General features: G+C 43.5%; 1 protein-coding gene across 5 annotated transcripts in view; it reads left to right on the forward strand.

Moving 5' to 3' along the window:
• Positions 1–23814, forward strand: part of pcca (propionyl-CoA carboxylase subunit alpha) — a 399162-nt gene that overhangs the window by 108129 nt on the left and 267219 nt on the right. For 3 of the 5 annotated variants that reach the window (XM_038817962.1, XM_038817963.1, XM_038817966.1), the window contains 2 exons: positions 2272–2385; positions 2910–2963. The exons of 1 other annotated variant lie outside the window; for it this stretch is intronic. In XM_038817962.1, the coding sequence (XP_038673890.1) occupies positions 2272–2385; positions 2910–2963 (168 nt within the window). Of the gene's footprint in view, positions 1–2271; positions 2386–2909; positions 2964–3381; positions 3401–23814 lie in introns of those variants that run through there. One more of the 5 variants, XM_038817965.1, reaches the window with a different exon arrangement.

Below are 23814 nucleotides of genomic sequence, written 5' to 3' on the forward strand. Positions count from 1 at the left end.
GGTCTACATAATTATGAGGGGAAAGAGATAGAGTGGACAGATAAAATTGTTTGTCTTGGTTGAGAATTCTAGATCCAGGGAACATAGATTCAAGATAAATGGCAGAAGGTGGAGAGGGGACATGAAGAAGAACTTTCTTACGCAGAGGGTAGTGGGAGTCTGGAATTTGCTACCCGAGATGGTGGTGGAGGCAGAGACCCTAAACTGTTTTAAAAAGTACCTGGATAAAAGCAAATTACTGCGGATGCTGGAATCTGAAACGAAGGAGAAAATGCTGGAAAATCTCAGCAAATCCGGCAGCATCTGTAGGGAGAGAAAAGAGCTAACGTTTCGAGTCCGATGACTCTTTGTCATAGCCCAAAGAGTGAGAATGAAAGATGAGTCATAGCCACAGAAACCCAGGGAAACTGGGTGCTAATGGCCGCAGAAACCAAGGGGAAAGAGTGTTAATGGCAGCCCCCAGAGAGGACAAAAGACGTGAAAGGTCAAACAGCAGGGAAACTAACATCAGAGGATGAGCTGTAGATGTGGGGGGAGGAGAAGGGGGAAGCAAAGAGGAGAAAGGTGAAGGAAAGGTGGAAAAGATTGGGGGGGGGGGGGGGAATTAAATATATATTAAGAAAGAAAGAAATGGTAAAAGACAGTTAAAATGAAATGAAAACAAATGGGTCGAGGTGGGGTAGAGCTGAAGGCCAGTGAAATTATACCAGGAAATTGCCGGTGCGTATGTGTAACTGCAATGGAACTGTCCCTAAATTGCTTCCTGATGGAAAAACTCCCATTGAGTAAATTTTGTTAAATGCCGGCACCCTCATCTGAATGTAGCTAACTCCACATTTAATGAAAAGCACAAACTGGATATAGAAATGCACACGTCTCTTCACTTGTCTCACTCAAAAGTAAAGAGATTATCTGGCCTGTATCTTGTTGTTTTGTGCAAATTGGCTGCCGTGTATTTTAAAAAACTTCTCAAAGCGGCTACTCTTCAAAAGTACTTTATTGGGTTCAAAGCACTTTGGGTCGTCCTGAAGCTGGAAAAGGTACCATAGAAATGCAACCTCTTTTCTTTTTGAAGATTTGACCTTGCTGTTCCCCCGGTGAATCTTTTTTGTACCCATTAAGTTTGTGCTGTGGAATGGAAAACCTTCGAATCACGGCACCCTTTTCAGAGTCGGACTGGGATGAAACAACGCCATATCACATCGCACCCTAACTGGGTTTGAACTCGAGCCTCAGAGGCGGAAACATGTGTCTTGGCCATTGCGCAGAACAGTTTATAGGTGAGATGAAGAACAATCCCAGAGCAGAGGGGAAGAATTACACCGTTTGCTATTTATAGTAAGACCATCAATCTGTTCTGTGTTTAGGCAGATACTTAGAATAATGAGCAGCACAAATCTTTGTCTCGCCTCTTTCGTTGTTTAACCAGTAACTTTGTCGCCGTTTTTAAAAGTTTGACAATATTACTTTTTAAATTAGTTGTGACAACTCTCAGTAAAATTCAGACTGCGCATGTGGAGGCAATTTTAGCTGGTCACGTGCTCTAATGCGCTAGCTGAGACTAACTATGTTAAATTCAATGTTCTGCACTTAAATTGAATGCTAAACTGCAGATAGTTCCCCCTGTTTCTTTACTCTTATAAAGGCAATATGTGTGTGGGTGAAACTTTCGAGTTGGTGCCTGCCTGGATAAATAATTCCCTAGATTTTCCGGTTCACATGCAGCGATATTGAACTCTTTAGACATTGGCCTTAATTTGTGCATGTTGCTGACCTGATGCTGTGCAGGGACATTTGGAGCATCCCTGCATTGAATTCACTCTTAATTATCTCCAACATCCTGGGGAGCCTGCTTAGAAATGGCCATGAGTGTTTGTTATTCAGTACAATTTTATTAACTGCCTACGCTACATGTAATTGTCATTTGTATTTCCAAACATTCATGGCTACAGACACATTAAATGGCCACAGTCATTCATTTATATTTAATTGCAATTAATTTTCACAATTGATGCGTTGATTGCCAGGAATCAGTCTCTTGTGTAACAGTGCACTCTAAATAGTCACTAGCTGATTTTGAAATCATTTTGTAGGTTTTGCGGTGCATTTATTGTTCAACAAACCTAAACACAATGCGGGTAAAAGGACACGTTTTTAGTCTTGGTTGAAGTCGCCTCTTCCAAAGCCACGTGTGAATGTAAAATATAAATTCATTATTTTCGCTTGAGAGTATCCTGTTGGAGCAGAATTCTTTTGCCTTTGTTCTCGCAGGTTCATGTTAAAATGGCAGATGAGGCCTCCTGCGTTGGACCAGCCCCCACCAACAAAAGCTACCTCAACCTGGATGCCATCATGGAGACCATTCAAAAGACCGGTGCCCAAGCTGTGAGTCTGAATGTGCTTAAAGCCCATTGCCGCCGCTTGTATATTCCTCGGGAAACGGGCAGAACTTGTAAAAGGGTGGCGATCCTCTTCCTGTTTAGTTCACGTGATGCGAGTTAAATGGCAAGCTTGATTGGTGCTGGAAATCAAAGGCTCTGTGGCATCTGGCAGTCCTGTCACTGATGCTGCAGGTGGCTGCTGAATTCAGCTTTTCACACCAGGGAGTAACTTGAGTTCATTTCATAACTTACTTTTATTTATTATTATTTAAAAAATTCTAATTAATCTTGAGCACCGAATTAGCATCCCCCCCCTTAATATTTGTTGTGGTAATTGTTCCTTAAGCTACTGACTCTGCAGGAAATCAATGAAGATTCGCATTGCCAATACACACGGTCAGGCAAACAATGCAATCAAATTTTCTTTCCTTGTTTCAAGCACTGAATAAGATAAATGGTGATAGACTTGAGATTAATTAGGAGCTTAAAAGATTATATTATATATGCCTTCTGCTTTTATTGTGTTAGGTCCACCCAGGATATGGGTTTCTTTCCGAAAACAAAGAGTTTGCCAGACGTCTGGTAAGTTTCGTCGTTGATGTGTGTGCCCCCCCCCCCCCCCCGCCCCGCCGCCTTGCTGTTGATTAATCTTGCGGAAAGGATAGACATGGCAGTTCGCCTGTGAGTAAGGAACATGTGAGTCGAGAGAGAGAGAGAGGGGCCTGATGTAAAGCAAGGCTGAAACCTTCACAGTGGTGCGGTTGATGACTCAGCTAGTCTCATCAGTGTGTATTATGATAACTGGAGAATTCTGGCTTGATGAGATTCAGCTGAAAGCATGGGGGGGGGGGGGGGAGATGGATCACACAGGCTTCGCTGACACGAGCAGGCCCCGGAAAAAAAGGTGTTTAAATGGCATAATGATTCTCGAAAAATCAGCTTTTTCAGAGAATAGAGGCCATTTCCGAAATTACACTGCAATCCGGTTCCACGAGATTAACCCTTCAGCTCTGTTAGAGGTTAGTGTATCATCACTTTAACTTTCAATTCGGCTTGATGCACATACAAAATCTCAGAAAGACATATGCCATTTAAACCCCCTTTAAATTTTATCCATTTGCTTTCTAGTCCCCCAACACAGGGTGTACATAAATCAGTACAATGTTTTACATAGTAGGAATTGCACAGTTTATGACCATATAAAATTTTTAAAAATCCGTTTGGGCCACCAAATAGTTGTTTCAATGTTGTTCAAAAACCACTTAAAACCAGGATAAATCCATTGATTTAATTTAAGGTTTAATTCAACAGTATAAAAATAAGCTACACTTGATTGATTAGTAGCTTAAGTGCAACTTTTGATTAAACTAATTGCTCATAACTAAATAGCATAACGGGAGGTTACAACAAGTAACATTTCCTGAACCTATCTAGTTGTATTTGCAGCATTTTATTCAGTGTATTTCTTCAAAGCAAAAGTTGGTGAGGGATTTTATCCTTGCGTTAATAAATGATAAATATAAATGGTAAAGAGCGCAGCTGTTGGTCTATTGTGATATGGACACGCTCCACTGGCAGATAGTGACCCTCTAGGTCAGGAGGCGTCATTACAGCACTTCCATTGACGAACAAGCAGAGGCACTCAGTCATTAATTAATGCAGACGAGCCTTGTTCTTGTCGCTTTCAATTTGCCAGCCTAAAATGTGACAATAAGCAGGAAGTGACGCTAACTGAGCTTCATTGTAATAGTGGTACTAATCCAGCATGGTTGTGGCTTCGTTGAGGAAATGGGGTGAACGCACTGTTATTTTCGTTTTAAACAGTGTCTGTTACAGGAGTTTTGTTTTCATGGGATTGTACAGAAAAGAAGGCGGCTGCTTGGCCCACTGAACCTACGTTAGCGCTTAGGAAGATTAATCCAGTTTGTCCCACTCCACTGCTCTTCCTGCAATGTTTCCTCTTTTGAGTATTTATGCGGTTTCCTTTTGAAGACGGCTATTGACCGATTCCGCCACCCTATCAGACCTGCATTCAAAACCCTAATCACGCGTGGTGTAAAGAAGTTTTCTTCTGTTACCATGGCTCTTTTACCAATCACCTGCAATCTGTATCCTCTGATTATTGACTCTTCAGCATTGTTCCTTATTTATTCTACCTAAACCAAACATCTTCCATTCCGTCCTCCCTTCTTCTCTCTGTCTGTAGCAGCCTCCATGTTTCAGCCCTCCCAGATCTCTGCGCTCTTCCATCCCTCCACCGTTGGTAGCTTGTGCCATCAGCAGCTAAGATCCTAAGCTATGAAATTCCCTCCTTAAACCCCTCTCTATCATTATCTCATCCTTCAAGGTGCTCCTTAAAACCTATTTCTTTGACCAAGCTTTTATTCACCTGTCCTCTACTATCTCCTTACATGGCCTTGTGACTAATTTTATTCTATAATTGCTCACGTGAAGTGCCTTGTGACGTTTTGCCACGTTAAAAGTGTTATACAAAGGGCGGCATGTGGTGCAGTGGGACTACGGCGCTGAGGACCTGGATTCGAATCCCAGCCCCGGGTCACTGTCTGTGTGGAGTTTGCATGTCCCTATGTCTGCGTGTGTTTCACCCCCACACCCAAAGATGTACAGGTTAGATAGATTGGCCACGCTAAATTGCCCCTTAATTGGTAAAAAAAATAATTGGGTATTCTAAAATTCATTAAAAAGTGTTATATAAATGCAATTTGCTGTTGCTGCTATAACTGTAAACCTATTTTTAAATTACGATCTCAGACCAGACCCCAACAGTGGCTGGGGTACTGGACCGAAATCCCAATATTTTAGTTTATTTAAGACTGTGCGGAGAGAATGATTTGCTCCAGGAGTGATTGCATGAAAAAAAAGTGATTTTGTATTTCTAAAACACAACTTTATTATAAATACAATTTTAACTTCACACCCAAAAAAGAAGAGCTTGCAATTGCCCCTTAACACTAATTTCACGTTAAACAACAAGGAAAGCAATATATAGCTGTCAATCCAGCTTCAAAGCCAGCAGGGCATTGAGTAATACTTACAGCACAGGACAGATTCTGGCTCTGGTTAGAATTCCTTCAGATTCTGGCTGAATGTCTTCAAATAGCTGTTTCAACTGGATGGTTTCTGCCTCTTCCTTGTCTTCAGACAAGACTGCTCGGCATCGAAAATATTATTACTTTTTAAAAACTCGCCTCCTGGGAATCGTGTGGTCTAAAAGAACAACAGTTGCCAGATCAGACTTCACTTCGAATAGCCTTTCTCCAAAACCCTGTCTGTCTAATGCTTGCAGAACACCTCTCTGCCTTCCTGGGCTCCACCCAGCAATGACCTCATCTCCCCAGGCTAAAACACAAATGAACTTTCCAGGAACTGAACGCACATTAACTCCCCAGGGACTCTCCCAGGCAAACCACTATGCATTGGCCCAGATTGAAAAACACATTGCTTCGTCAAATTCACCGACATCCAACCTGGAAACCTAGCAGTCAGTCTAGCCGGTTCAAACATTTGATGGCCCCTAATCGGAGTCACCTTCGACCTTCCCCCCACTTTAAAATGCTGCCGCAATTGCCTCCATATTTTTAACGTGGCCTCCATTTTTTTTAATAAACATTTTATTGAGGTATTTTTGGTATTATAACAACACAGTAAACAATGTACATGAAACTATAAACATAGTGCAGCAAGCCGTCTCCCTCCCTTACAGATCCCACCTTTATTAACCCCCTACTCTTAAACTAAACTAACCCCCCCTTCTGCTGACGATTAATTTTCTATGAAGAAGTCGACGAACGGTTGCCACCTCCGGGCGAACCCTAACAGTGATCCTCTCAAGGTGAACTTGATTTTTTCCAAACAGAGAAAGCTAGCCATGTCCGATAGCCAGGTCTCCGACTTCGGGGGCTTTGAGTCCCTCCAAGCTAATAGTATCCGTCTCCAGGCTACCAGGGAAGCAAAGACCAGAATGTTTGCCTCTTTCTCCTCCTAGATTCCTGGATCTTCCGACATCCTGAAAATCGCCACCTCTGGACTTGGTGCCACCTTTGTTTTTAACACCGTGGACATGACATCTGCAAACCCCTGCCAAAATCCCCTGAGCTTCGGACATGCCCAGAACATGTGGACATGGTTCGCTGGTCCTCCCGCACATTTTGCACACCTGTCTTCCACCCCAAAGAATCTGCTCATCCGGGCCACTGTCATGTGAGCCCAATGAACGACCTTGAATTGTATCAGGCTGAGCCTGGCACATGTTGCGGACGCGTTGAGTAGAGTTGATCCCGCCACCGGGATCTGCGACGGTCGGGATCTCCTCAGGCTCCTCCTGGGGCCCTGTGCCAGCAGAAGGCGGTGGTGCAGATGCCACGCTAAATTGCCCCTTAATTGGGGGAAAAAATAATTGGGTACTCTAGAAATGAAGGAGAGAGAAAGCTGAGAATTTATAGGCCAGTTAGCCTGACATCCATACTAGAACAAATGCAGGAATCTGTTTGTAAGGATGTGACAACAGGGCACTTAGCAAATCAGAAGTGGTTGGGCAGAGACAACACAAATTTATGAAAGGGAAATTGTGTTGGAGAAATCTTTTTTTTTAAAGGATGTAAGTGGTAGGTTAGATCAAGGGGAACCAGTGGATCTAGTGTAACTGAATTTTCAAAAAGTAGTCAATAAAGTGCCACACAGATAGGGCTGCTGCCTCGTGGCGCCAAGGTCCCAGGTTCGATCCCGGCTCTGGGTCACAGTCCGTGTGGAGTTGGCACATTCTCCCTGTGTTTGCGTGGGTTTCACCCCCACAACCCAAAGATGTGCAGGGTGGGTGGATTGGCCTCGATAAATTGCCCCTTAAGTGGAAAAAATGAATTGGGTACGCTAAATTTATTAAAAAAATATAAAGTGCCACACAGATATTTACACAAGGTTAGAGCTCATGGGGTTGTGGTAATATATTAGCTAGGATTGAGCATTGGCTAATGGACAGAAATCGAGTAAGATTAAATAGGGGTAATTTAAGAGTTGACAGGCTGTAACTTGTGAGGTATCACAGGATCAGTGCTGGGTCTTTTGGGTCTCCACTGTTTACAGTCAATGACTTAAATGGGAGGACGTTTCAATGTTAACTGGAAAGTATGCTGTGAAGGCTGCAAAAGGCATTAGGCAAGTTCAATGGTTGACAGGGATGTGAGAGATGGGATGTAATGGAGAAATGTGAAGTTAGCTGCTTTATAAAAACTAAAGAAAAGAATATTTGTTAAAGGTTGAGAGACAGGCTGAGGGTTGACCTGGTAGATGTTATAATTTTGAAGTGATTTGATCTGGTGGGTGTGGAGAAGATGGCGGAGACTAAATTTAGGAGGCATAAATATAAAATAGTCACGAGTAAATCCCAGAAAAACGGTGGCATGGTGGTGCAGTGGTTAGCACTACTGCCTCACGGCGCCGAGGACCCGGTTTCGATCCCGGCCCCAGATCACAGTCCATGTGGAGTTTGCACATTCTCTCCCCCCCTGTCTGCGTTGGTTTCACCCCCCCCCCACAACCCAAAGATGTGCAGTGATCGGCCGCGCTAAATTGCCCCTTAATTGGAAAAAATTGGATACTCTAAACTTATTTTGAAAACAAAAATCAATAAATCCAAGAGAAACTTTATTCAGAGAGTTGTTTGAATGTGGAACTCGCTACCACAGGAGTAGTTAAGTCACATAGCATAGATGAAGTTAAGGGGAAGCATGAAGAAAACAGGAGGGAGGAAGGGTTGGATGAAGAGGGAATTGTGTGGAGCGTAAACAGTGGCATAGAACTGTCCTGTCAAGTGACCTGCTAGCATGCTGTTAAATTCTAATATCAATGTTACGAAGCTGCATTTCTAAGAGTGGATGGAATCATAACCTGCAGAAGTGAAAGTAAAGAAAAATTCCAATTAAGGGTCAATTTAGTGTGGCCAGTCCACCTAACCTGCACATCTCTTGGGTTGTGGGGGTGAGACCCACGCAGATACCGGGTGAATGTGCAAACATCATTTTAACTAACTTCATTGCAGTGTTAATGTAAGCCTACTTGTGACAATAATAAAGATTATGAACTCCACACGGACAGTGACCCAGGGCCGGGATCAAACCCAGGTCCTTGGCGCTGAGAGAGAAATGTGAAGTTAGCAGCTTTGTAAAAACTTAAGAAAGGAGGAATATTTGTTAAAGGTTGAGAGAACAGGCTGAGGGTTGCTACTGCGCCACCGTGTGCGCCATTGAAACATGCATTTTAAAGCAATTCAATTGTTTGGGAACTCCCCAATGTTGTATTGACACCTGCGACCATTGCTGTTTCTTGTGGCAGTTTCTGCGTGAACTTCTGCTGCTGAGGTTTTGTATTTTTCTCACGGGCCCCCCTCTCCCCATTAGGACAGTTTCACGTGGTAGAAAGAGGAGATAGACATTCACATTGCTGTGGAACTCACAATTAAAAGGTGTGAAAACTCCCCTCACGAATGTTCATTTGCCACTGCCTAAAGCAAAGGAAATGACATTAACTAGTGTCTGTCCACAAAACATTAAAAGATATGTTCAATCCAATCGGAAAAGTTGGCTCTTTGAACAAAAATTGAGAATGAACAGAAGAGAAAGGAAATAGGAGCATGAGTAGGTCATTTGGGCCCTTGAGCCTAGTTTGCCATTCAATAACTGATCTGATTGTAGTCTTAACTCCACTTTCTTGCTCACCCCTACCCCTTATCCCAAACTCTTCACTGCTTTGTTGAGCAAAACTTTGTCTAATTCTGTCTTGAATATATATATAATGACCCAGCGTCCAATGCACTCTGGGGAAGCGTGTGCCAAAGACTAATGGTCCTCTGGGAGACCAGGAATTTCTCCTCTTCCCCATCTTAAATGGGAGACCCCCTTATTTTGAAACGATGCCCGCTAGTTCTAAATTCCCTCATGCGGGAAGAATCCTCTCGCCATCTACCCTGTCAAGCCGCTTCGGATCTTACATGTTTCAATGAGGTTATACCTCAGTCTTCTAAACTCCACATACTATAGGTTGTGGTAAGACAACCCTTTCATCCCAGGAAACCCCCCAGTGAACCTTCTCTGAACTGCTTCCAACGCAAGTATTTAATTAGGGTAAAGGGACCAAAACTGCACACACTACTCTAGGTGTGGTCTCATCAATGCCCTGTATAGTTTATTATGATCCTGGACCAGACCCAACAGTAGCTAGGTTACTGGAATGAGACCCCAATATTTTATCCTAGTTTTGTCAGACTGTGAGGAAAGGATACCTCGTTCCAGGAGTGATTTCACACAAAATAGGGATGTGGTTTATTCAAACAAACTTTATTACTGACACAGTATTAAAATATCTTTAACACTGCACAAGTAAATAGCTTACAATTACCCCTTAAACAGTGCTAATCAATGCAGTGGCACAATAACCCTTAACTGCTATCTTTATTCCCACTCAAACAACAAAACCATCGCTGATTTTAAATAGAGTTAGCACTCGGGAAGACTTGGTATACGGAGATGTATGTAGAGACTGTTTGAAAAGATAAACCTGAACCCTGTCAGAACCATGCAGAATCTCTGGCTGTATTTCTTCAGAAAACCTTTCTATTTGCTTTCCAGCCTCAAACTAAAACTGAACCTCAATACCTGACTGCTTCAATCCCTGGCTCCTCCCATTAACTACATCATCTTGCCAAGCTGCACAAAGTGTCTCTAATTAACAACTCCACAGGGAACCCTCTTAATATAAACTGTCATGGGAATGTCACTTTAAGAAATGTTTGTCAGCTCAAGTGGCTGCAGTGATGTCAGAGTGGGTGGAGCTGAACTCTGGCTCTACTTTTTCGTTTCGCTTTGAGAAGAAGCTTGGGTGTGTGTGTTTTTTGGTTTCGTTTTAGTGTTGGAGCTGAAGCCAGCCAAAGCAGGTGTAATTTTGATCTCTCCGCCATCTAAAGATTATCTCTAGATCATTTGGTGAATTCAGAGTGATAACTGCTTTCAGTAGAGAATGTAAACCTGATGTGCTTCTGTAAATAGGATTCTTGTCTTCTGGATGTTAAAAGGAAAGTTTAAGGATTACTTAGAGTGTTATATTCATAGAACATAGAACAGTACAGCACAGAACAGCCCCTTCGGCCCTCAATGTTGTGCCGAGCCATGATCACCCTACTCAAAACCACATATCCACCCTATACCGTAACCCAACAACCCCCCCCCCCCCCCAACCTTACTTTTATTAGGACACTACGGGCAATTTAGCATGGCCAATCCACCTAACCCGCACATCTTTGGACTGTGGGAGGAAACCGGAGCACCCGGAGGAAACCCACGCACACAGGGGGAGGACGTGCAGACTCCACACAGGCAGTGACCCAGCCGGGAATCGAACCTGGGACCCTGGAGCTGTGAAGCATTTATGCTAACCACCATGCTACCCTGCTGCCTTCTTTGGGGGTGTATTTGAATTGATGGATGCTCAGATGTTCACTATGTTTTAAAAAGGTTAACTGAGTTCATAGAATAAACATTGTTTTGCTTTAAAAATTACTTTTAAATTTCCTCTGCCCCACACCTGTAGAGTGGGCCGTGTGCTCCCCATACCACAATCTAGTAAAAGTTGTGGGTCAGGTGATCTCTATGATATACTTTGGAGTTCTCTAAACCCATAACAAAACAAATATCCATTAGCCCAAACATTTACAATTGCACCTTTAATTGCACCTCTTGCTCCCAAAAACGCCTAGCTGCCTTGCAACCCAGGATTAAAAAACACTCCAGCAGCAATAACCCAGGCTTTTAACCCTTATGCACCACATACTTTTTTTTTAACTTTCCAATTAAGGGGAGATTTTGTGTGGCCAATCCACCTACCTTGCACATCGTTTTGGGTTCTGGGGGTGAGACCCACGCAGTCATGGGGAGAATGTGCAAATTCCAAATGGACAGTGACATGGGGCCAGGATCGAACCCGGGTCCTCAGCGCCGTGAGGCAGCAGTGGTAACCACTGTGCCACCATGCCGCCCTATGGTCACTGGCACTAAAACTAATTTTCCATTCCAGATGTTTTTTAATCAATTGAATTGAACCTCAAGAGCATTAGCCTGGGTCTCCAGATTGCTAGGCCAGTAACAACACCACTATGCCACCAGAAACACTCCCCCTGCCATGAAATTTGGCCTGATTTGAGATTAGTATCCATGTTGAGGTGCGAAGACAATTACGCTTCACACTATAATAATAATAATAACAATCTTTATTATTTCCACAAGTAGGCTTGCATTAACGCTGCAATGAAAGGGCAGCACGGTGGCACAGTGGTTAGCACTGCTGCCCCACTGCGCCGAGGTCCTAGGTTTGATCCCAGCTCTGGGTCATTGTCTGGGTGGCGTTTACACATTCTCCCCGTGTTTGCGTGGGTTTCGCCCCCACAACCCAAAGATGTGCAGGGTAGGTGGATTGGCCACGCTAAAATCCCCAAATCGCCACATTCCGGCGCCGGTTCGGGTACACAGAGGGAGAATTCAGAATGTCCAATTCACCTAACAAGCTGGTCTTTTGGGCTTGTGGGAGGAAACCGGAGCACCCAGAGAAAACCCACGCAGACACGGGGAGAACGTGCAGACTCCGCACAGACAGTGACCCAGCGGGGAATCGAACCTGGGGCCCTGGCGCTGAAACAAGAGTGCTGACCACTGTGCCACCCATTATTATTTGCCATTTAGGTATGTGCTTCCGACATAACAGAATGTGATTCTCTCAATTAAGAAAAATCATGGATAATACTGGGATGGTGCAAGTTTAATTTGGAAACTATGCCGTACTATTTTTAGAAAGATTTCTGATAGTCTGTAATTCAATATTAAACTTTAAACGAAGTTTAGATTCTTGATCCCATTCTGTGGCTTTGTAGCAAACGAAAGACTGGCAGCACCAACAGACATTATTAAAAGGCTCTTTGCTTAAGTGCTTCACTTGTATTCTCTCAGTTTAGTAACTGTTTCCAGTTTTAGCGCTTGTAATGTTAGATGTTTGAAAGGCTCCTGCAATGATAACCGATTAATATTGGGAACCACGCAGGATGTTGCAGAAGTCCAGTCAGAGCGCAACTTTCATCAGCCCTCTGTTGTAGTCATCACCAGGGTGTGGAGACATCAGAATGTGTCGGGTTAAATGGAAACATTTAAATCATCCACTGAGTACTTTCCTTTGAGTGCACTCATTAGGCAATGGTAAGTCTGTGTTTTAAACACAAGTCCGTGATTTACATTTCACTGCCTTTGTCCAAGAGTTGTTTCTAAGCTTGATGAATATACTTGTATTGGGAATAAACAGAGTAGAAGAATTGAAAGGCAAATACCCTGCCGGGCTTTTCAGAGTGATCTGCAGTTTCTAGTTGATCACTGATTAGCAATGCTTGGAGCAGTTTGGAGTGCAGAGTTAAGGAACACAAAAAGTTACCACAGGTAGGCTATTTTATTAACTCCCAGCTTTTTTTGTCTCTACCTTTTTAAAAATCCCATCCTGGGCATTGTCCAGGGGTTCCGCTGGTTCTCTGTCAGTGTGAAAAATGCAATGCATTAAACACGGGGAGATGGACAATACAGGGTTGCTTAGCCCCCTCCAACTGTTAAGCAAAGTCTCTTTTATTATGCGCCGAGTCCTGGAAGAAACAAAAGGCTTGATGGGCTTTCCAGCACCACAGGGTCAGATGATTGTTATTGGGAACCCTGTGAATATTTGCTCTGGGGGGGTTTGTTTCTTCCCCTTTTGCCTGATTGATTTCAGCTTCTTCAGGGTTTAGTAGAAGACTGCAGCAGGCAGGACTGATGGCAATAACATTTGTAGTGCGAGGCAGCATGCAAACCAGGGGATGCTGTATTGTTGGTCAGCACTGGGATGAGATACGGACGTGCTGCCTAAGGAAACGAGTTATTGCAAGGATTTTCCAGTCTGTATCTTGTCAGTTTGAAATCTCCAAGTACATTTTGCGATCGCTTAAATATTGATTATGTATTGTATAATATGTCATATGATTATGTAATCGTACAGCACAGAAGGATATTCAGCCCTTTGTTCTCGTGCCACTCTTTGGCAGAGCTCTCCAATTAGTCCCAGTGCTTCCTCTTTTCTCGTACACTCTAATTAATTTTTCTTTCCTGCTCTCACTTTATTCAATCTTCTTTTGAAATTGCTATTAAATTTGGTTCCGTAGCCTCTTTGGGCCGCGTGTCTCTTAATCGCAACAATTTGCTGCGTAGAAGGTATGTTTCTTCATCTTCCCTCTCGTTCTTCGGCCAGCTGGATTAAATCTGGACACTGACTCTCCTGCCAACGGGAAACAGTTTCTCCTTATCAAAAGCCTTTCTGATTTTGGACATCTATTAAATCTCCCCTTAAACTTCACAGCTCTAAATGGGAATATAATTATAACTAATGCTAAACTGTTCATTCAATACATCCTAAAGCAGGGGTGGGCAAACTACGGCCCGCCAAAGGTCTTGAGGCAGCCCACCAAGTCATTTAAAAATAAATAAATAAATAAATAAATAAAAATAAAAAATTTTTAAAATAAAAAATATATATATTTTTTAAGGTTAATGGGGGGGGGGGGGGGGCTGTTGGGTTACTTACTGGTATAGGGTGGATACATTGACTTGAGTAGGGTGATCATTGCTCGGCACAACATCGAGGGCCGAAGGGCCTGTTTTGTGCTGTACTGTTCTATGTTCTATATGAGGCGCCCAGAATCATAACCGGGTGAAGTAATTATTTTACTTAATATACTATGCGGCCCTTTAAAATTGTGAATTTCTGAATGTGGCCCTTGCACGGAAAAGTTTGCCCACCCCTGTCCTAAAGGCAAGGAAGCATTTTTCACACCCACTTCCTCGTTGGGAATAAAGCTTTCAATTTAAAAATTATACAGAAGGGTCAAAACATTTAATGGGTTTTTGTTATGTTGAGACTCCTTTAAAAAAAAATTTAGAGTAGCCAATTATTTTTTATTTCTTTTCCAATTAAGGGGCAATTTAGCATGGCCAATCCACCTACCCAGCACACCTTTGAGTTGTGGGGGTGAGACTCACACAGACACGGGGAGAATGTGCAAACTCCACACGGACAGTGACCCAGCGCCGGGATTGAACCTGGGACCTCGGCACCGCAGTCCCAATGCTAACCCACTGCACCCTACGTTGAGACTTCTTAAAACAAGTTTAATTGTCTTCCTCACGTGTACATTGAGAGGAGAGCTTTTAATCTTTTAATGTCAGTTTTTTCATGAAATCATGAATAATAGCTGAAATGAAATTACCCTCTTATGGACTGACCTCATTAACACTACACCCCTGTATGCTTCACCCGATGCCGGTGTTTATGTAGTTACATTGTGTACCTTGTGTTGCCCTATTATCTATTTTCTTTTATATCGTTTTCTTTTCATGTACTTAATGATCTATTGAGCTGCTCGTAAAAAAAAATACTTTTCAGTGTACCTCAGTAGGTACACGAGACAATAAACAAATCCAATCCAACAATGCAAGAGCACCCCGGGATTCTCCATATTTTCGTTGCCCCCAGAGACGTGTCTAGCCTTCATTTGCACATCCCTACGATGCCGGAGGACCTGAATGACACAGAGCCCAAATGGGTTAAATTATCAGGACAGGTTGCATAGAGTCAGAGAATCCCTACAGTACAGATGAGGCCATTTGACCCAATGAATCTGCACCAACCCTCCGAAAGAGCACTTCACCCAGGTCCACTCCCCCATCCGCCCCGCCCTAACCCCGTAACCCTGCAACCTAACCTGCAAAGCGCTGAACTCTTAAGGGACAATTTTGGCACGGCCAATCCATGTAACCTGCACTTCTTTGGACTGTGGGAGGAAACCGAAGCACCCGGAAGAAACCCACGCAGACACGGGGAAAACGTGCAGACTTCGCACAGACAGGCACCCAAGGCCGGAACTGAACTCGCCAACCTGGCATAACAAGGCATGCATTAATTTTCTCAAATATATCGGATTAGGAGGTGATCGAATTGAAGTGTTTAGGATGTTTAACGGAATAAGTAGTGAGATACTTTGGTGGTGAGTCCAGACCAAGGGGACCTAACCTTAAAAGTAGAGCCAGATTGTTCCAGCCCAATGAAGCATTTCTTTACCAAAGGTTAATGGAAATTTGTAATTTTGAAATCAGATGCTCCAAACAAGAAGTCCGAGGTCAGGGATAAAGACAGGAATGGGAAATATCCTCTGAAGTGAAGTTGAAGAAAGGAACAGAGTATGAGGCTGCAAATGCATGCAAGATCTGCAGGAAGCAGGCTTTAAGAAGAGTGGGCACCAGCGGAGCCCTGGAAATCCGAGGAGGCAGCAAAAGTCAGCGAGTCTATGCTGCGGCTGTTGGGACAACAGACCCCTTTGGAACAGTCTGCTTGGAATAACCAAACATCCAAAATTGTGCTTGGAAACTGATGCTTGAGTGTACTTAAGGTACAGGGAAAGGAATCTCGAAGGTGAGGTTGAAACTCTGCGAGGTGGAACATTGCTGAAGGTGTCACAGTAGGCAGGACTTTTAGAGAGAATTCCAAGGCAAAATCTTCCAAGAAATCTAACTCAAGTACATCCACTGGTTCCCCTTTATCCTCAGCACATGTTACTTCCTCAAAGAACATGATTGCCCTTTCACAAAACCATGCTGACTCTGCCTGATTAGGTTCAGTGAGGTTTGTTGACTCAGTGTGACAGATGTTTGGGTGGATTGTTGAAAAATCCAAGGAATCTATTTTGGTCGCATCTGTCATCTATTGTGTACTGTGGTGTGTCCGACCATAGTTCGCTTGCCAATTCACATGTACCTAATGCTCACCCTGAATATTAAAATATATATAAGCTGTATATAGATAGATGGAGGATGCAAGTAACATCCCAGAAGCAGCTGTAAACCAGGAAATAGAGGCAGGAGGAACGCGGGGAAAATGACAGTCACTAGAGAAGTGATATTGAGTAAATTGTAGGAACTGCAGACTAACAAGAGCTTCGGTCCTGGTGGACTTTTTAAAAAAGTGTCTAATGAGTAAATAGATGCATTGGTTTTAATTTTCCAAAATTCACTAAATTTGGAGAAGGTTGCATTGGATTGTAAGATAGTAAATGTAACTCCAATATTAAAAAAGGGAGGGAGACGGAGAATATTATTATTAAAGAAGTTGTATGGGATCAGCTCAGGGCAGATGTTTGGTTTCGTGAAAGGTCAGTTATGTTCTTTGCGGAAGTAACATGTGCTGAGGATAAAGGGGGACCATGCATGTACTCGATTTAGATTTCCAGAAGGCATTTGCTAAAGTGCCACATCAAAGTTATTGCAGAAAATAAAAGTTCATGTTCTAGGGGGCAACATATTGGCATGGATAGATTATCTAGCTAATTGGAACCAGAAATGGGTTTTTCAGGTTGGCATAATGTAACGAGTTGTGTGCCACCGGGATCAGTGCAGTATATCAACTATTTGCAATGTATATAAATGCCTTGGATGAAGGGATTGAAGAGATGGTTGCCAAATTTGCTGATGACACAAAGATAGGTAGGAAAGTAAGTTGTGAAGAGGACATAAGGAGGCTACAAAAGATATAGATAGGTTTAACAAGTGGGCAAAGATCTGCCAAGTGGGATATAATGTGGGAAAAAAGTGAAATTATCAATTTTGGCAGGAAAAATTAAAAAAGAAGCTTATTATCCAAATGGTGAGAGATTGCAGAGCTCTGAGGTGCAGAGGGATCTGGATGTCCTAGTACATGAATCACAAGAAGTTAGTCTGCAGGTACAACAGGTAATTAGGAAGGCTAATAGAATGTTAATATACATTGTGATGGTAAAAGTAGGGAGCTTATGCTTCAGTTGTACCAGGGCACTAGTGAGGCGACATTTGGAGTGGTGTGTACAGATTTGGTCACCATATTTGAGTTTGGATTTAGATGGGCTGAAAGCAGTTCAGGGAAGGTTCACCATATGTAATAGCAGGAACGGATGGGTTGCGTTATGGGGAAAGGTCAGACTAGACTTGTATCCGCTGGGGTTTAGAAGCGTAGGAGGTGACTTGATTGAGACATGACAAGGTGGATATGAAGAGGATGTTTCCTTCTGTGGGAGAATCACTGATTAAAAATAAGGGGTCGTCCATTTAAAGCAGAGACGAGGAGAAATCTTTTCACTCAGATGACTGAGAGTCTTTGGAACTCTTCCTGAAAAGGCAGTGGAAGCAGAGTCTTTGAATATTTTTAAGGCAGAGGTGGGAGATTCTTGGTTAAAAAAAAAAAGGGAGTGATTCAGGAGCAGACAGAGGGCAGATTTGAGATTACTATCAGATCAGCCATGATCTTATTCAATGGCAGAGGAGGTTTGAGGGGCTGAATGGCCTCCTCCTGCTCCTCGTTTGTATGTCCGCATGCTGTAACTTGTTCATCATTCTGAATTTGTATACAAAGTTTACCTTTATTTGGTCAAAACCTGTGGAATCATAGAATCCCTACAGTGCAAAGAGGGTGCCATTAGGTTCAATCTCAAACTTCCTCTACTTTGGGGCAGCAGACTGGCGCAGTGGGTTAGCCCTGCTGCCTCATGACTCTGGGTCACTGTCCGTGTGGAGTTTGCACATTCTCCCCGTGTTTGCGTGGGTTTCGCCCCCACAACCCAAAGATGTGCAGCATAGGTGAATTGGTCAGGCTAAATTGCCCCTTAATTGGAAAACATGAATTGGGTACTCTAAATTTATTTTTTAAAACTTCCTCTACTGTAAACAAAGGACTGGACAGCAACATGACATTGACCACATCATCTGTGGAGGGATAAATGTCGGCCAATGACGGTCAGTGTTAAATAGTGGGAAACTAATTGAAGGCAAATGTGTAAACATTTGGAGAGATGTAAAACTGTTCTGTTTCACTATCACCTATTTACACAATTGTAAATCAGCATTGCTCCCATTGTCGTTCACAATTGACAGATTTGTCAATTATTTTTGAATAGGAATAAAAGTGCAAGTGGATTTTCAATCAGCCAGCTATCACTTCCCAAAAAGCTATTACCATGCCCTCTCCCATGTGGTGCCACAGTACACAGGGAACCTGTAACCCCCATTCCATCCCACCTTGCAAATTCCTACCCTCCTACCTCACTCAAGAGGAGTTTCTTCTCCGTGAACTCTCCGTCCACGTACTTCTCCCCGCCTTCCTTAATCGTGGCAGGTGACCAAATGCTTGGTTCAAGACGTAGGTCTGAAAGAGCGCCTTAAAGGAGGAGGGAGAGATAGCAAGACAAAGTGGGTTTAGGCAGGGAATTCCGGATCTTGGAGCTTAGGCAGCTGAAGACAGAGTCACCGTAGGACAGAGTGATGGAAATCTACAGGAGGCCAAAAGTGGAGAGGCACAGAAATCTGGGATGGTTGTGGGCCTGGAACAGATTGCGCTACTTTTCTGTCTGTACCCCACAACCCTTGGCTCCCTTGTCAGTCAAAAATATGTCTGTCTCAACCTTGGAATACGTTCACTGATTCAGCCTCCACTGCTCTTTGTTGAAGAGAATTGCAAAGACCTGCAAGACCGTGTTGTGATTTGAAAACCAGGACGACAATTATAAAGCCGAAATGTTGCTGGACTGGGGGCTAGTGTAGGTCAGTAAGCACAGAGGTGAGAGGCACCAGCAAACTACCTTTCTAATCAGTGCTTTCGTGGGGTTGGAACCATAGCTGGAGAAACGAATTGCTTCTCAGCGGCACATTACTCGATGCTGCTTCTCACTGCGGAAATCACGCCGGACCTTTCTGGCTGCTCACGCGGCCTGCCGACGGCGCGCCCCCAGCGCCGAGGGGCGCATTCAACACGAAATCCCATTGACAATGGCAGGACCAGAACCTCCCGCCACCTGCCCAATGGCGGGACGCCTCTCGTTGCCGTGAAACACGCTGGGTAAATCCCGCCCAGAATATCGGTATGAATATCTGGTTTGAACCTGTTTCAAGTTGTTATAGGAGCTGAAGGAACACGTGACTTAATTTCTCATCTGCCACTATAAACGTTAAGAATGCCAAAAGAGTAACTCAAGCTAAATACTTTTCTGATGGATTTCCACGAGGCAGGGCCTCCAGATGTGACTTATGACTTTATGTTCTCGGGGCTGTAAAATGTGGCAGCGTGAAGCACAAAGTCAGCACTGTCCAAAATAGCATGGCTGCTGGCAAGTCTAAATACCCAAAACTGCCTCCAATCTCCATCCACCGTTGCTAAGAAGTTTCACAAACAATGTCTTACTGGCCGCACGACTCCCCTGGTGATCTCTTTAAATCTGCTTTGAACGGGGGCGTTGCAAAAAAAAAACACATAACAGTATGCGGCTTGCTGTCTTTTTTTTGGCTGATATATCTGACCCCCCCCCCATACGATCTTGAGTCCCACACTGGACAGGGTGGTGTAGTCGACTGTTGGCAGTTTCCCTGCGTGTCAGACTGATGACTAATTTCCTCAAAAATCTTTCATCTTGAATTTTATAGTTTCCAAGCCTTGTTGGGACCAGTAGGTTCCCATCTTACTCCCTAATGAGTGCAGATCAAAGGGGAAAACCATAAGCATCACATTGTTTTAACACCTCGGCTCCCAAAAAATGCAGCCATGCCAAGCATTATACACAAAATATCGGCAATTAGAATATATGTAATTATATAGCCAGGAGGAAAGGCAGTTGTGCAATTGTAATATGACAGGTAGGATCCGTTTTGGTGAGTTTTGTAAGCGAGTGTTGGCAGTGTGCCTACGTGGAGGGTTTTGATCAGAGTAAATGAGGAGAAATTGCTCCCACAGGCACGGGAGTCAGTGAGCAGGGGGGAGATGCAGATTTCAGATAATTGACAAAAGAACCAGAGGGGTGATGGGAATTTGTTTTTGCACAGTGAGTTGCTATGATCTGGGAGAGACTGCCTGAAATGGCAGTGGAAGCGAGCCCTGGAATAACTTTCAAAAGGAAATGGGATACTTACTTGAAAAGGAAAGATTTGCGGATCTCTGGGGATAGAGCATGGGGAGTGGGACTAATTGGATAAGAGTTAGCACTGGTGTGAAGGGCCGAATGGGCCCCTATTGTGTCGTACTGTTCTGTGCTATAACTACCTTGATCCTCCATCACCGTAAGCTGGGTATTGCAGCTACATTCAGAATTTCTACCAAAGGCTTGCTCTTTAGTGGATTTATTGGATCATGAATTTCTGCTCAGTCCGACCGTCTGATTCATGTTCTCTCACCTCCTGAACTGATTACTAACTGTATGTCTCTCAATACCCTCGCTCAGTCTCTCCTAGAGCCTAAAATGTGTCAGATTGGGCGGCAGGGCGGCGCAGTGGTTAGTACCGCTCCCTCACGGCCCCGAGGACCGTGGTTCAATCACTGTCCGTGTGGAGTTTGCACATTCTCCCCGTGTTTGCGTGGGTTTCGCCCCCACAACCCAAGTATGTGCAGGGTAGGTGGATTGGCCACGCTAAATTGCCCCTTAATTGGAAAAATTTTAAAAGATTTTTAAAAAAAAATGAAATATGTCAGATACGGCCACTGAACATCAATAGCAGAACTTAAAAGCAACATGGACCTACTTACTGGCACATTCGTGAGCTACTTTTCAGAAGCAAGTGAATACAATAAAACTTTTTTTTTTATTGCAATGAACATGCAGATAAATCCATCCCCCAAATGCAGAGCAACTATTTTCAAACATTCCTGATCAGGATTTCTGTAAATCTGGGCTTTGCTGGATGGTTTTAGAAATGACAAGAAAATGTTCACCACATGGTAGCTCATCCAAAAACCTGACTGGCAGAAAGATATGCAGAGGATCAGCCTACTTTCCCCAGCCGAAGCTACTTGGGACAATCGTAACACTTTAGTGACTCTGCTGGCCGGGGGCAGGAATCTGCCCTGATTTGGGATTGAGGCTGGCATCTTGTAGTCAAAATGGAGATCATCTTAATAATAATAATATTTATTTGTGCCACAAGTAGGCTTACATTAACACTGCAGTGAAGTTACTGTGAAAATCCCCTAGTCGCCGCATTCCGGCGTCTGTTCGGGTACACAGAGGGAGAATTCAGAATGTCCAAATTACCTAACAGCACGTCTTTCGGGACTTGTGGGAGGAAACCGGAGCACCTGGAGGAAACCCACGCAGACATGGGGAGAACGTACAGACTTTGCAGACAGCGACCCAGGCCGGGAATCGAACCGGGGACCCTGGCGCTGTGAAGCAACAGTGGCAACCGCTCTGCTACCATGCCACCCTTAAAACAAGTGCAAGTATTAGGAAAGCTTGCAGCAAGTTGGCTGCATCAGTTAAGTCACTTTTCTGCCCACCATGCTCTCCCACGTACTGGTGAAATTGCCTCTTCCTAACGATGGAAGTTGCGATAGCACCGATTGAATTTAAGTGAGAAACTCGGCCTAGCCTTTGGGCAGTAACTCGATTTACTCTGAATTTTATTTCTATGTGCAGTTATCCCCACAGTTACTGTAAGTTTTGAATATTAAGAGGAGCGGGGCGGAGTTCTTCCTGGTGTCCTGGCCAATATTTATCCCTCAACCAACATCACTGGAACACATTATCTGGTCTGTGTCACATTGCAGATTGTGGGTGTTTGCTGTGTGTAAATTAGCTGCCGAGTTTCTTACACCACAACAGTGATAACACTTCAAAAGTACTCTACTGGCTGTAAAGCACTTTGGGATGTCCTGAGGTTCTGAAAGGTGTTATATAAACACAGGTTTTTAAAACAGAATGAAAAGTCCAGGTTGTTCACTTAAAGCAGAATGTCATGAAGTGAGCTACAGTGGCTGAGTAGGAGTGACCTGAAGAGTTAGCGGACAAATTGAAACTGAAGATCTTGGGTAGTGTTACAAAGTTGAATTAATTTGATTTTGATTTCTTTGTGGGCTGCAATTCAAAGCTAACAGATGGAAATGCAGAGAAGGAACCAGTTTCTGTATCCTTCAGACCCCTGGGACTGCAGCCAGCGAGCAGAGATATGCCTTGTTACTTGTCTGTTTAAGACTTGTTTTGTTAGTGCAATTCTCAACATCTTGAAGGGCTACTTAAAACTGCAGCGATGCAGTTCACTGCTTGTTCCAAGGTAGTGTGAAGCTGGCAAAAAGTTTTGGATTGAGTCAGAATTTCAGTATGTCTGTGTTTGGGTAATAAATGACATCTGCTTTTAATTAGCAGTTTATATCTATTCTAAATGAGTTGCATTTCAACAAGGCTGAGGATATTAAGACAAACAAGCTAAACAGAGACAGTTAATGAAGTGATGCTAACGGTTGTCCAGCACAGCTAGGCATATGGCAAGGTGTTAAAAGCTTGATTAATTATTTGGAGTCTCCTGTCTGTGATGCCCTCTCTGTTGTTAGACTTAAAAATGCATTTTCAGGCTTGACTTTAGAATTACGTGCAAAGACCTGTTGTAATTAAATTTTGACTGTTTAAACTCTCAGTTCCATCCTTTCCCTTGTGTCCATTTATTTCATCTGAAACGCAAGCATTTTCGCTGTGATCTGGAAGGGGGAACCTCTGCTTGTGTCTGATATGGAAATGATTTTGTGATTTGCAAATAGAGCTAATTAGAACCATGGAATGAGACAGCGCTGAAGGATGTTTTGAGGCCTTTTGTGCCTGTATGGGAACTTTGAAATATCTCATCATTTAGGCTGCCCCCTTGCTCTTTCCCCATTGCCTTGAAAGTCTTAACTTTTAAGTATTTATCCAATTCCCTTTTGAAAATTACTGCTCAATCCTCTACGCGTTCCAGATCACAGAGTCAGAAAATATTCTTCTTACCTCCCCCTTTGTGCATTAATATTAACAAAATATGCCTGTGATGCCATGGGTAGTTTTCAAACTTGTACTCCAACACAATTTTAAAAGACTTTTTGGAAAGTGTTAGCCTTCAGATTTATTTAATGTGTGTCAATCAGTTTCAACTTCGATTGGCAGAAAGACCCATTGAAAATAAATTGAACACTATATTGGCTTCTGAGTGAAATATTGGTAATTGTTATGGTACTGCAATTAAATTGGATGTGTAATAATAAACTTTATTAGTGTCCCACGTAGGCTTACATTAACACTGCAATGAAGTAACTGTGAAAATCCCCTAGTCGCCACATTCCGGTGCCTGTTCGGGTACACAGAGGGAGAATTCAGAATGCCCAATTCACCTAACAGCACGTCTTTTGGGTCTTGTGGGAGGAAAGCGGAGCACCCCGAGGAAACCCACGCAGACACGGGGAGAACGTGCAGACTCCGCACAGACAGTGACCCAAGCCGGGAATCGAACCTGGGACTCTGGTTCTGTGAAGCAGCAGTGCTAACCACTGTGCTACCGTG

Source organism: Scyliorhinus canicula, chromosome 14 (genome assembly GCF_902713615.1).
Source record: "Scyliorhinus canicula chromosome 14, sScyCan1.1, whole genome shotgun sequence".
Taxonomy (NCBI): Eukaryota; Metazoa; Chordata; class Chondrichthyes; order Carcharhiniformes; family Scyliorhinidae; genus Scyliorhinus; species Scyliorhinus canicula.